The sequence below is a fragment of the Rhamphochromis sp. 'chilingali' genome (assembly GCF_963969265.1).
Source record: "Rhamphochromis sp. 'chilingali' genome assembly, chromosome: 16".
In the NCBI taxonomy this organism is placed as follows: Eukaryota; Metazoa; Chordata; class Actinopteri; order Cichliformes; family Cichlidae; genus Rhamphochromis; species Rhamphochromis sp. 'chilingali'.
The window spans coordinates 14983655-14998834 of NC_137943.1; the positions used below are offsets into that span (position 1 = coordinate 14983655).

General features: G+C 40.1%; 1 protein-coding gene across 1 annotated transcript; it reads right to left on the reverse strand.

Annotated features, from left to right (window-relative positions):
• Positions 1 to 222: 222 nt before the first annotated feature.
• Positions 223 to 8796, reverse strand: fndc7a (fibronectin type III domain containing 7a). Its single transcript, XM_080861623.1, has 14 exons — positions 8627 to 8796; positions 8126 to 8144; positions 7762 to 8019; positions 6175 to 6435; positions 5265 to 5522; positions 4912 to 5163; positions 3970 to 4224; positions 3291 to 3548; positions 2577 to 2834; positions 2011 to 2265; positions 1619 to 1882; positions 1491 to 1520; positions 1112 to 1148; positions 223 to 899 (listed from the first exon to the last, which is right to left on the reverse strand). Exons 1-13 carry the CDS (start codon positions 8681 to 8683, stop codon positions 1117 to 1119), a joined length of 2457 nt encoding a protein of 818 aa, XP_080717749.1. The 5' UTR covers positions 8684 to 8796; the 3' UTR covers positions 223 to 899; positions 1112 to 1116.
• Between the last annotated feature and the right edge of the window lie 6384 nt (positions 8797 to 15180).

Genomic DNA, 15180 nt, shown 5'->3' on the forward strand with positions numbered 1-15180 from the left:
AAGTAATATCTTAGTGGAAGATCAATTTCAGGATCTTACCGTGATCATTTTCAGGAAAATCTTGGGTGTAATTTCAATTTAATTTCAGTTTTATCCGTAACAAATCACAACAGCAGTTGCCTCGAGGTGCCTTATATTGTGAGGTAACTCCAACAATCAGACAAATCAAACAAATAATTTAAATACTGACAGACTGACTTTACACAGCGTTGTGATGCAGAACAATTTGCTTTATTTTTTTTATCATCTGTCATCTGGGAGAAAACAAATCCAATGAAAGCAGGTGTGACATTCAATATTTCTCTGGCAATATGATCAGATGAGTCATCCACAGACTCCATGAGACGGATCCCTGTTGCCCCACGTTCAAGCTTCACAACCGGGAGACATCAAACTGAAGCCATATGGAGGTCCTCTACTTGGAGAAGTCCTAATATACTGTTTTAAAATTTGAATGATTACTGCTATGACACTTTTAAGTCGGGCCTCAGCATAATGTTTCAAGCTTTGTTTCTTTTCCATATTTTATAGTCGTCATTTCTTGTTTTTTTTCACAGTGTAACTTCTAACTGAAACAGGACGCATGAAACATGAGGAGTCGAGGAGCCAATAGTAAAACACTTATTCTTTTTTTTTTAAATGCAGCAAAATTTTAAAATAATATATCTTAATAGCGCTCAGTAAATGCTCACATAATTTTTTTTCCCTGTTTTTCAAGTTCGTTTATCTTTGGATTTAACATTTATTTTTAAGCTTATTAGTTAACAGATATTCATTTTATTGGATATTAATTATTATCAGACTCAGTGTCATCGTGGTATACAGAGTCTTCACAGTTATCACTGGTGTAAACATCGGCCTCTGTCCTTGTTGCTGTGTTGGTGGTCGGGGTGTTCACACTGGGAGAAAAAGGCAGGAGAAGTTCATCTTAGTAAAAACAAGAATCCTTTGTGGAACATTATACTCTAGAAATCACACTACAGCGATAGCGTACAGAGTCTGAGGCTATTTTACAGCCACTCGTAACAGACACAATAACATGGGCGTGTCATCATCTCCAGGTTTCCAAGATGTGATGTGAACAACGTTGAATGAGAAACAACAAACTCACCACAGTTAATTCACACTTCGTCTCACACGAGAAATTACTGAGGAAAGAAAGAGACGGCATTTTAACAATAGCTCAAAGCTTAAGAGGAAACAGCTAGCAAAATGTAAATAGTTTTTTATGGTTGTGTTTTTAAACAATGATATTCAGAAGTAACACCTCATGAACAAAATATATTAATATAGAAACAAACTTTTAAATGACATAGTTGGATTCTACCTAAGGATGGAGTCAGTAGATGTTTCTCTCTTTTTTCTGTCTTTATGCTAAACTACGAGACTTCCGGCTTTAGCCAATGAAATTCTTTTTGAGTGGTAGAAACAAACTAAAAGATATAATCAGTGTGTAACTATCATTGTTTTAGGTATAAGATGATACGTACCCATGCCAGCGTTACTTCCAGGGCAGGGAACTAAGGATAAATGAAAAGTGTAAAAGCAGCTGTTAGAATCGACTCGTTATACAAATTTAAAAATCAGAGTAAATGCGCCCCTTGAATTTTGTTCCCACCTGAGTACGTCCTGGGCTGGCAGAAGGTGACTTTGCTCCCGTACTTTTCCACAGGTGCCGCCACCACTGTGTAGACATCCCCACATGTTTCTTCCTGGATGTCACAGTACATGCTGCCTGCAGCTGCCATACAGGTGTAGTTTGCTCCGGTGCCATACAGCTCCACTGTGTGATTATAGATCTGAGGGCCGAGCGAACGCCAGTATACCCTCAGGGTGTTGTTGGTCCTGCGATAGAGCTTGATCCCCGTTGGACAGCAGGCACCTGTAAAAGAGTGAGTGTAGAGTTGTGCTTTTGTAAAAAAAATCTTTTTTGACAGTGTGAAGATTTCTACTTTTCCCTCCATTAGATGTAAAAATATTACAAATGTGTTTGTATTTATCGATCCTCACTGGAAGAGAATCCACGATATTTGCACTCTGACTTCTGTCCTGTGCTGCTGATTGCTTCCAGGTTGACGCTGTAGTTGGTTCCACAGGTGATGCACCCCATCAGGCAGTGGGTGTCTAGAGTGTGGCATTTGGCATACCCTCGTGGTGATGTCAGGGAGGTAATGAATGAGCGAGCTCCAGTGCTAGGTGACCAGGTCACATTGGTCATAGCCTGGGTGACCTGGGTCACGTTCACAGACATGGGGCAGCAAGGGCCTTAAGGGAAGAATACAGAACAGACTTAAGTATGGGAGGATTTTTAGATTCCTAGATTCAGTACATGTCATGCTTCCTCATGAGAAGCATCCACATTGGTGTTTTGCGTATAAACTTGAGAACTAATTCATTTCATTTAATGAATGACAAAAGCTTTTGGCAGATGTCTAACTGTTGATAACCTTAAAAGCAGAGATCAGCTTTAGCTCGATGCAACTTTAGCATATGGCTCAAATTAAAGTTGCTGTTTGGTGGACCAATTGTACATTTTGTTGTGGGGTTTAACAGCGTAACCAATCAGACTGTCATACCTGTTTCCAAAGTTTTACTGAATCCTGGCAGACTTTTCCCCACAGCTGTTGTGGCCACTGCTGTAACCTCGTAGACAGAGCCGCAGGGCAGTTGCGTGAGCACACAGGAGCTGTTCGTCGACTGGCAGCTTTGTCTGTCATAGCGTCCAGTGGCAGTGATGGTATAATTCGTGTTGGGGGTGTTGGGTGTGGTGAAGAGGATTCTGTATGTGGAACTGTTGGTCTGAGTCATATTCAGGATCTCTGGAGTGCAGGGAGCTGCAGCAAGACACACATAAAAGAGTTGGTCACTTCAAAATTACAGAGATACAAATACAGAGTGAAACATTACTGCAAAAGAAGAAATAGAAAGTTTGGAAAATGTACTGATTCATACTTGTAATTCTGTTCACATTTGTAGACAAAATGTGAAGCAACTGGTATTTTCTAGTAGCTTAGCTAAATAAAAACCAGAAGCATAGGAAGAAAACTTGCCCCATATCAAGAGAAGAGAAGAGAAGAGAAGAGAAGAGGAGAGGCTTTCTCCTGGTGACCCTTCTACACAAACCATACTTGTTCAGTCTTTTTCAAATTGTGCTGTGATAACGTGTAACTTTTAACATGCTTTGGATTTTTTTAGCTTCACTGAGCGATGCACAGTCTGAGCTTCAGATGAATTTGCACACAATTTGTGTGTGTTTCATAAAAACAGTCACTCTTCAGTGTTTAAATTACCTGTCTCATGCGTTTGCGGCTTGCAGGTGCGGTTGCATCCTCGTAAATCGCAGCAAGGTGTCACAGTCACAGAATAAGCTGTGTTGCAACTCAAATCTGAGAGCGCACACACCGGTGCTGTGTCGTTGCAGTGGATGACGTCTTTAGTCTGTGCTGCTGTCGTCTCATACAGTTCAGCTCCTTTGACTGGTGTCCACATGACTTCCAGGGTCTCCGTAGAAACCAGCTTTATCATAACATCCAGTGGGCAACAAGGGACTGAGGAGGAGGCGGAGAGAAGAAACTAATTAAAAATAATTAAAAAAAACAGGCAAATAACCACACACAGCCAACTGTGAGTTTCTCTTAGTTTGGTCATAAAACTGCTGTAGCTTTAAAGTTGGGTTATACATTTTGTCTGTCTAAAAGTGGGCTTTTCCTGTCATGACAACTCAGGCTTAATCATGAAAATGACTTTTTTCTTAAACAATAGCAGCATAGTAGTTACTTCAGAGATGTTTACCTTTAGTTCCGACAAAGGACTTTTGAAATGAGGAAAAAATCCCATAAGAAACAAGCATAAACAAAAGCACTGGCCTGATCCTATAGGATGTGATTGGATGGATAGTGCTGGGTTGGAGTAGACTGTGTTAATAGTGGTGCTGCTGTATATGTGGGTGCTTTTGTGTGAAAGTCATACTGGTAGTGTAGTTGCGGACATGTCCATAAGGGCTGGAGCCGGCCTGGTTGTAAGGGAATACGGTAGTGAGGTAGGTGTAGCCACACATGCAGGAAAATGGGCAGGTGGTTAAACTGGTGTTACAGAACGTCTCCATTCCATCATCCCGCTTTATGAACGCCATGTAGTACTCCACCAGTGGCACTCCGTCCCACATCACGGAGCAGTTACCTGCTCTGGGCTCCTCCACCCAGATGTTCTCTGGCGGACATGGGTCTGTCAGAGAGAGACAATGGTCCTCAATGGTCCTTGAGTAATAACAGTAATGGACTTCACATGTCAAAGACTCCATGTGATAATTTGTCAAATATGCTTATTGGTTTTCATTAGGAGAGCTTGATGATCTGGTCACATCTGTAAAAGGCTTGTGGCTAACAGCTAAATGAATTCAAGATTATTCTTTTTTTCACTAAATTCACAAAGATTTAGCACAGGTCAGCTGATCACAGCCTGAACACTAAATCTGGAGCAACAGAAATGATTGTGTTTTCCTTTGTCACAAAAAAGTTCCAGTTGCAATTCCTTTTAGTCAGCTTGAAGCTGGTTCAAAAACTGAGCCAATCCCCATGGACTCCCATGATAAAATGTTTAGTTTTACAGCAGAGCACAGGGTGCTTAAAAGAACAACAACAACAACAAATCTAAAAAAACAGCTAATTTAGTTCTTCGTTTCATTAATAGATCTTCTTTTAAGGTATAAATTTGCATTCACAGATAGTGTAGTTCATTTGAGAACAATGGGCTTCACTTGAGCTAATTACAACCAAGAGCAGGATTTCTCAATATTGAAATTCTAGTATTTTATTTCAATGCTACTGAGAGCTAATTTCAAAAGTTTTGAGAGTGCTTTAAATGAATAATAGTATAAGACAAACAACCATACATTACGAATGATATACCCACATGTTATGTAGTTAGCCGGTTCAGAGGGGCTGCTGGGTCCAGCATCGTTATAGGCTATGACATAGACTGAGTGGTTTTGTCCACAATCTGCAGGATTAATGTAACAGTAACTGTTTTCTGTGGAACAGTTTTGGCCATTAGAGGTCCAGACTAAGTAGAGATTAGCACCCCTCACTTGTGACCAGAATACAGCAATCCCAAGAGCCCGTCCTGGAGTCACCTGAACGTGAGTCACATCTGGGCTCTGAGGACCTGGAAATGAAACCACAATGAAATCAATAACAGCAGTCATGACTGGTCCTCTGGTACGGGTTCAAATGTTTATCAGCCTAATTTTTGAGAAGGTTTCTTACGTGTAATTTGACAGACAGTGACATCATCACCAGTGCGACCCTCAGAGTCCCATGCCGTGCCCTTAATACAGTATGTAGTTCCTGATTCAAGGTTATCAAACTTCACCGTGGTGTCAGTGGTGTTGAGTTTGAGGCGGGTGTTGGATCCCTCTCTGATGATGACCAGTGTGTAGAGGACGGCGTCCTTCACTGGGTCCCAGTTCACAAGGATGGTGCCATTGGTAGGAGAGGATGTGTTCAAGTTGGGAGCCATTACAACTGCAGATGTGATCAGGGGGAGAATGAAGAGTTAATGGGATTAATGGGGAATAAAAACAAACAAACCAACAAAGAGACCTTACTTCTCCTCTCCTTGTTCCCATTTCTTTATAAGATATGAAATAGAAACTACTTTCCTGTGATCCTGTTACATTCAGTTACCCTTCAGGATGCGAGACAACCTAGTTCTCATGGTTTCTCTTTTCACTTATGAAACCACCATGGAGCAGCGAGTGGATACAGTTTCCACCCTCGTGCTAGTTGCAACGACTTGGGCACCCATGACAATGGGCGGTGAAATGGTAAGCCACTATTGCCAGTGGAGTGAGATAACAAGTTATTGTTCTAAGGAGGAACAGAAACCTGTGTTTCACTCTTTATAGGCTGATTACCATCTTTACGGTAAAGTGGAACTAGAAGATAGTTATAAGTGCACTGTCAGTCACACCCGACTTGGCCCTCTCAGAATCAGCTGATGCTTTTGTACAGACGGCATCCAAATTTTTACTTTCATATTATTAAAATTTCTGAGTTACATGACCTCAAGGTACAACATTTCACTGCTGAAAATTATATTTAACTTATGCTTTTATTTTACATGGAATGGCCCGATTATTTCTTCTAATTTAGCTCGTTTCAGATATTGACGTACCTGTCCTGGCCTCTGTGGGGTAGGATGGCTGGCTTCTCCCGCCTAAGTTGACGGACATGACGCTGAGGACGTAGTCTGTGTATGGCTGGAGCTCCACCATGGTACCTGGAGAGCTGCTCACAGTGCTCTCCTTGAAGAAATCACCTGTCTTTGACTCTGCCCTCAGGATGTAGCTGGTCGCCCCAGATACCTCTTTGAATTCAACAGTGATGCTGTTGCTGTTTTTGGAGTAGGCTTGCCCAATGCTGGGTACATCAGGGGCTAAGGAGCAGATGGTAGATGTCAGTCAGATAGATTCCAAAATAAAAGCTTTTCTATTTGTAAGAGAAGTACAATGTATCACTGAAATACAAAACAAACAAACAAACAAACAAACAAAAAACATCTTTTGGGTTATTATCTCAGAATTTCTACCTACTAACATATATTTCTTAAAAAATAACTCAAATTTGAGAAACTAACTTCAAATTTCAAGTTCCAAATAAGAATTTTGAGACAATAATCCAAACTATAGATTTATTGATGACGACATGTTTTTCTTTTTCAGAAGCAAAAACAATTTTCCATAACAACTCCTGTAAGAATGCCATCTACAATGTTATAGATGCAGCAGTTGACCACCACTACCAAATTTAAGTGCAGTTCTCAATAAAGTCTCCTTTTTACATTATAGTTTACTACATGTAAAACAAATAAACATTTACATTCTTACATTTATACATATTTATTCACATGTTACTGACAATTTGCACACTAAGATTTTATTTGAAAATTCTGAAATGACTGCATAGGCCTACAGTTTATTATTTCCTCACATTTTCAGAAAAGCCTCTTGAGGCCTGAGCGCTTGGTTGGAGTGGGTTTCAAATATCTCTTTGATATTCAAGGTTAGTTGAGTCCAATAAATATAAAACTTGTTTCTATACTAAAAGCCAAAATGTAATGTCTTCAAATGAGAACACGGCGTCTCAGGAGGATAACAAAAACGATTGTGTTGTCTATGGAAATATTGGAAAATGTGCAGCATAATTTGAAACGGCTGAAAGAGTTGTCTGAAATGTTTTTCTGGCTGTTCCATGTAACAAAGAGTGATGATATAAAAAAAAGAGAAAAACAGCAGAAAAAATGTAACAAGAACATTTTCACTTTTAATTAAACCATGTTTGACAAAGTATTTTGGGTATTTCATAACTATTAAATAGAGCTATTTAACAACAACACAGTACAAGTAAAATGTTTGCCCAAACTATCTCATTAATATATGCACTAAAATAAATAGATACTTTTGTTAATTCATAATGCAAAAAAAATTAAAATTACATTTAAATTTTCCATGTATTTTCTTTTACACAGATACACTGTAAAATGTTACATTGACTGATACATTTCATTGTAGTCAAATGAAATGTACTTTATTGTTGGTGTGTAATCAGTTGATGACAAGAACATTTTTCTTAATTTCTCACTATATGAATAAATAAACCTTTGATTTTCTATATTTTAAGTTTTACGTTACTCAAAATTATTGCTTCGTGTTTATTTATCAATAAAGGTTTGCCCCTTTCTGTTTTTTCTGATGTTACCAACCTGTCGTCTCCTCAGTCTTTGCACTGCTGAGCACCCTGAGATTATTGTCCATAGCTTCTAACTGCATGGTGTACACCGTGTTTGGTGACAGGGAGTTAACTGAGCCCATGACTGTGTTGCCACCGAACTGAGCAAAGACGGGTCTTTCCGGGGAGTTCTTGGGGGTTGCTGTGATCTTGTAGGAGCTGGCACCAGTGTGGCCACTCCACTGCACTGTCATGCTCTTGGATGTCACTGTAAACACTGACAACCTGATGTCTGAAGAAGATAAAGCAGAAAGTGTGATTAAAGGGGAATGTGATTAATTTACATCTTAAAGTATCTTAACCAATAAGTATCTCAAATATGAAAGAAGCTCTGTTACCATTTTGAGCCATGCATATCTGAAAGTGAGAAAAAAAGTCAGTTTAATGAATGAAACAATGAATGATCTTGTTAATGAAAGTCAGGAAATACAGTCAATTAAAGACAAGGGTATCCTTCCAAAGATAGTAAGCTTCTGCTATTCCACATTATATCCTGAGGCAAATTATGCCCTGTATCACATTCTCAGAGCATGAGAGGCAGCAGGCTGCACATTACCTTCACTCAACACAGATTTCAGGACTGGTCAGTGCAGGTATTTCTTTCAGGTCGGAATGAATTTGTCTATTGAGGTACGGCTGGGCATGCCGCTCGCACTTGTTGAAAGCCGTGATACTCAAAAGGGCCTGTGTTCATATGTCTCAAACGTCCTCTACTCCCTGCTCTCTATCTGGATTTATGCAGCATGCACAATATCAAAACATTTTACCTTTGATGTGGAAAACACTGTAAATTACTTTGGTTTAAATTAACGCTGAATGAGAAAATAAGAACATCTTACCCCGCTGAAGGTCAATAAAAACAAAAGCTTCAGCATCTTTAACTGCAACGTCCCCATGCCCTCAGTTTTTTTCTGCTATCCACTGCCTCGAGGTGAGATGCTGTTTCTCAAACTGATTTTAGGGAAGCAACTTGGTCTTAAATTTTTTACTTTCTTCTCTTTCTTCTACCTTCCTCTCTCTCCAACATGAAATGACAGGTGTGTTATTGTTTCAGCAAATACCAAAGAGCCCACAGGCTTTAACTCCTCCCCTCAGGGGTGTCTGTCTGTCTCTTACCTATCAGACCTAGACAAGGAAGCTCACCTTTGTTAGATGACAATGTTGATGATAACACTTGTATAACAAATGAATGTTCATCTTTTCTAGTCTTTATGACGTGAATTAAAAAAATAAGCACAATACTTTCCTGTATTACTGAAGATCTTACTTTTCCCTGTGAGGACAAAAGAAGGTTACACTATATCATATTCCACTGAGGCGTGGCGTGCTCTTTTGTGGGAACTGACCTCAAACTTTTAATTTAGGACAACATGTCTTATCATTGATTCCGAGTACAACTGAATGCATAATCTGATATGATTTGCATCCACATTTTTCTTTTCTTATTTAGTAACATTTTTGGTCAACTTATTTGATATACAGTCCACCCAATATAAAAGTGCTCGCAACAAAACTCCACTTTCTCTACCTCAACCCGTCAATTTAAAAGACCATTTCTGACCTGAATAAAAAGCACATAAAAACTCTACTCCAAATGTGATCAGCATATCTGCTGAGAGACATGTCTGGGGCTGGGGAGAACATACGTGAATGCATATGACAGACGGGGAAACACAAGGACGGAACTGCATGATTGGGATCCGGGGAACAAGGAAGATGGGGAGAGGGGAAGATGTAAACACAGATGACACAACAGATACATACTGGCGAGACATAAGAGGAACATAATAGACAAGAAACTAATCTGGGGATAAAAGGGAACTGCAGAGTATGGAAAGAATAAACTCATGACTACTTAATGGAACCTAAATCATCATTATGATACAAAAAACACTCCCTTGGACTTGAATTTCTTTGAACTGTTCATTTTGCCAGCTGGAATGATTGTAAAGCATACATACTTGATTTGAATTTCTCTGATTCCCGCAGGGTCAAAAGTGCAAATTTAGGCTTAAATACATACATCCACCCCCACTGATATTTTGTTAAACGTCCCTTGCAAGTTGCACTTCGACCCGATGATTTTGGTTGCCATAAAAAAACTTCTGGCATAATTCTGGCCAGATATTCAACCACTCTTTTTGGCAGAGTGGAGTTGAGTTTTAAAAGCAGTTCACAATTTTTCCGCCCGTTCCAGATCAGGGCTTTGGTGGTTCCTGAGTTGTTCCATCTGAACCAAATACGTCTCGTCTGAGGGTGGCAGTTTGGGTCATTGCAGGCCTTAGCAAAGTGGTGACACATCTGATTAACTTATGCTTAAGAAAAATTATTTGAGGTAATGAGCCTGGAATCTGCAGTTGTTTAAAAATGGCTCCAAGAGAGATCTTCCAAACTCAATCTTCAATTCTCCTTAAATCGACACTTAATTCATTTGGGTTTTCCCATTGTTCAGAGCAACTGGTCAATTCACTAAGTACCGTCAAACAAATAATTTTATGCTGGCAAAAAGAAACTAACAGTCCTAGTAAACCATGATTACTTATAAAAAACTTAACAGGCCTAGGCCTTGTCAAGTTAAAAGACACCATTTAACCTTCAGAGCCACTATTAACATCGAGTGTATGTATTTCAACCTGTAAGGATACTTTTGACCTTGTGCAGTTTAGAGAAAATCCAAAATATATTCAAATGTACAACAAATTCTTACTTTTAAAGTCAATAAAGATGGGTTCAATAAAATCATTAAAAGCCTAAGATTGCCATGAAATTCATGCCCATGATAAGTATTTGCAAACTTGTCTATGGAGCATGGAAAGAAAAGCGTCTGGACTTCTTTAAGTTTCCTTGAAGATGTTTCAACTCTCATCTGAAAAGCTTCTTCAGTTCTAAGAGTAATTGGTGGAGAGTCCCAAATTTTAAGTCTTATGGAGTGTTGCAAACTTCTGATCATAAACATTCAACTTAGTTTCTCTCCTTATATTCAATTTGAACACTTATGCCCCACCTCTGCAGCCCACCAGGAAAGCTTGCCCCATAGTTTGGTAACCAGTGGTCTGTCTACACCACAGCCAACTTCACCTACTTTGGGAACAACAGTTCAGGAATGTTGCTTGGACACTTCTTTTTCTATAATTACGTCCAGAACAACAACGAAATTCAATATCTCAAAACAACAAAAACTGAGCACAGTCTGGCACCAGCGGGCTGTAGCAGTGACAGGAAAAGAAGCACAAAGCTGTCTAATAGAAACTACAAGTAACAAGAGACAGTTTCTGTAGCACCTACAAGCCAGCAGCAATGGGCAGTAACACTGTCAGATGAGCACAATAAGGAAAAGGACAAAAGTTGATTTGAACTAAAGACAGGTTTTGTCCTGAAAAACAATATGACCTGACACAGATTAGATGTGCCTCCTTTTCCATGTTGGTGTGCATCCTTCTTGGGAAGAAAGTGAAATAATAGAAGCAATACCAGGGTGTTCAGTAACACATAGCATTGTGAAAAGATCAAGTTTACATTTATTGCTCCATCTCATAAGAGAGACATTGTACTGTATCATTAATGATGGCTTCACTATGGGATCACACGGTGTCTTACAGTCATATTTGAACACATTTTGGGCACTAGTGAGAATATAAACGTTATTCATCCACATAAATTTTTGCTGATGTTTTAGTTTTTTCTTTTATTTATTCAGTTTTATTTAACTCACAGGTAAGATTTGAAGGTTTTACTCTGAGACTGAAGTGATCTCTCTTTTTTCTGTTTAAAACAACACAAAAAATAAACTCATCGGGTATCCTATGAACTGGCAAATGGATGAAGGATGAACTCCTGGTGTTTCCTTCCACCTAGTGGTTGCATGTGGTGCAGTTTCCTTTGTAGTTGAGCCATAGCCAGATCTGTAGATAGCCTCCTGGCCATGCAGTCAGTGGTTGACTTTATGTTGTGAACTAGGTATTCCACTATTTCACTAGAGAAATACGTGTTTTATTTTACAAGTGAGGCTGCTTTTTTTTTTATGTGGTAGAAGTCTGCTGCGAGGACCAAGCGGTGCCATCTAAGGACTGGATGCCACTGGACGTGCCTAGAAAGGACACTCTCAATCTGAAGGCCACCTGTTTCCTTGGAGGGTGGTAGAATACAACGATTTGCAATTTTTTTTAAGGATTAACGTTTTTACTGAGATCTCAGGACACTTTATGTTGCTACTTTTTTTTCCTTTTTGGGTCAGATCTGATTCCACTTTACACAAAAACTGATGCATCTAAAAGCAAAACTGTGACTAAAGACAATTCAGATAACTTGAACACTTACCAAATACTGAATGCGAAGTGCACTGAACTGAAATGGATGGCCTACCTAATATATTTATGGACACTTGAAGTGATATATTGGACATCGTTGAAGATTACATGTTGAAATGATTTAAATGTTGTTCATGTCTATGTTTTTGGACCATTTAAATGTTGAATACACTCAAATCACTTTTTCCTTTAAGTTGTTGTCAGTGTCTCATTCTGAGTGGAGGGTTTTTCCTTCTTTAAATTGAGTTACCACTGCCAGTCTCCCTACGATCCTAACTGAACCCAACAAGAGGAGATTCTCATATATTTTATTTTACTTGACTTTGGATGACAGATTACTGTGGATTTGACTGATTTTGACTACTCAGTTAAAACGGGTGACAGAAACATGACATCTAGGCTGCGCCTAGAAATTCTGTCCATAAAAATTACGAGCAGAATTGGTGACAAAGGGCAGCCCTGGTGGAGCCCATCACCCATCGGGAATGACTCAGACTTATTCCTCGCTATGTGGACCAAGTTCTTGCTGTATAAGGATTGAATGGCCTGTAGCTATGGTCCAGATACCCCATACTCCTAATGCACGTCCCACAGGACACTCTGAGGGACATGGTTGAATGCCTTCGCCAAGTCCACAAAACACATGAAGACTGGTTGGGCAAACTCCCATGCACCCTCAGGTATCCTTGAGATGATAATGAGCTGCTCCACAACCAGGACGAAAACCACATTGTTCCTCCTGTATCTGAGGTTCGACTAACGGACTAACGGAGATATATATATATATATATATATATATATATATATATATATATATATATATATATATATATATATACACACACGTATATATAAATATGTGTATATACACACACGTATATATATATATATATGTATATACACACATGTATATACATATATATATATATGTATATACATATATATATATATATATATATATCTCCGTTAGTCCGTTAGTGGAGAATGACCGAGCTAAGATCCTGTGGGACTTCCAGATACAGACGGACAAAATGGTGGTGGCTAACCAACCGGACATAGTGGTGGTAGTGGTGGTAGACAAACAGAAGAAGACGGCCGTAGTGATCGATGTAGCGGTTCCGAATGACAGCAATATCAGGAAGAAGGAACACGAGAAGCTGGAGAAATACCAAGGGCTCAGAGAAGAGCTCGAGAGGATGTGGAGGGTGAAGGTAACGGTGGTCCCCGTGGTAATCGGAGCACTAGGTGCGGTGACTCCCAAGCTAGGCGAGTGGCTCCAGCAGATCCCGGGAATAACATCGGAGATCTCTGTCCAGAAGAGCGCAGTCCTGGGAACAGCTAAGATACTGCGCAGGACCCTCAAGCTCCCAGGCCTCTGGTAGAGGACCCGAGCTTGAAGGATAAACCGCCCGCAGGGGCGTGCTGGGTGTTTTTTTTTTATATATATGTATATTCAAATTCAAATTCAAATTTTTTTTTTTTTTTTTATTTGTCACGTACACAGTCATACACAGTACGATATGTAGTGAAATGCTTGGACAACTGCTCGTGACCTAAAGAGAACAAAAAAGGAAAAGGCTATGAATAAGATAGGAAATAAATATGAAAAATTAAAAAGGGTAAATTTAACTAGGAAGGAATAAAATATAAATTAAGGTTAAAAATGAAATAACTGTACAACACAAATTAGAATGAAGGGTAAATTTAACTGGGAAGAATAAGATAAAGATAAATATATAAATTAAAGTTGAAAATAAAATAACTGTACAACAAAATACACAATACACAATATAGAACTATATAAGAATGTATGAAGGAATCTAAATATAAATAAATATATACACAATAACAGCAGCTGTACAAGTATTAACCGGAAATGAAGAATATAGTGACCAGTGTTGTGCAAAACCAAAGTCCAGAAAGTCCAGTGTGTGTGTAAGAACTGTATGTGTGGGTCAGTACTGTGTGGTGGTGTGATTGAGAGACCGTATCGCCTGCGGGAAGAAGCTCCTCCTCAGTCTCTCTGTGTTGGTCTTCAGGGAGCGGAATCGCTTTCCTGACCTCAACAGAGAGAACAGTCTGTTGTTGGGATGGCTGAGGTCCTTCACGATCTTCCTGGCCTTGGTCCAGCACCGCCTGCTGTAGATTGAGTGCAGGTCAGGGAGCTCGGAGCGGATGGTGCGCTCAGCTGACCGCACAACCCTCTGTAGAGCTCGTCTGTCCTGCATGGTGCTGTTCCCGAACCAGGTTAAGATGTTTCCCGCCAGGATGCTCTCTATGGTGCACGAGTAAAAGTTCCTGAGCACCTTGGAGGGCAGTTGGAAGTCTCTCAAGCGTCTGAGGTGGTAGAGACGCTGTCGGGCCTTTTTCACCACGGTGTTGATGTGACAGGACCATGACAGGTCCTGCGTGATGTGAACTCCGAGGTATTTGAAGCTGTCCACTCTCTCCACTGGGCACTCGTTGATGACGGGGGTCTGGTAGTTCCTCTCCTGCTTAGTGCTGAAGTCCACTATCAGCTCCTTTGTCTTACTGACATTTAGAAGGAGGTTGTTCCTCTGGCACCAGTTCTCCAGATTCCTAATCTCCTTCACGTAGGCCGTCTCGTTGTTATCAGAGATCAGGCCCACCACGACGGTGTCGTCAGCAAACTTGATGATGGTGGTGGAGCTGGTAGTGGCCACACAGTCATATGTGTACAAAGAGTACAGCAGGGGGCTCAGAACACACCCCTGGGGGGCTCCAGTGCTGAGAGTGGTGGAGGCTGAGACATGTCCGCCCATCCTTACTGCCTGTGGTCTGCCAGTTAGGAAGTTGGAGATCCACTGACACATAGATGAGCTGAGTCCCAGATGCTCCAGCTTGGTGGTGAGTGTGGAGGGAATTATGGTGTTAAATGCAGAGCTGTAGTCTATGAAGAGCATTTTAACATAATTCCCCCTTCTAGTGTCTAAGTGAGTGAGTGATGTGTGGAGGAGATGAGAGATGGCATCGTCTGTGGAACGATTTGGACGGTAAGCGAACTGTAGTGGGTCCAGTGTGTCTGGTAGTGAAGAAATGATGAAGTCTCTGACCAGGCGTTCAAA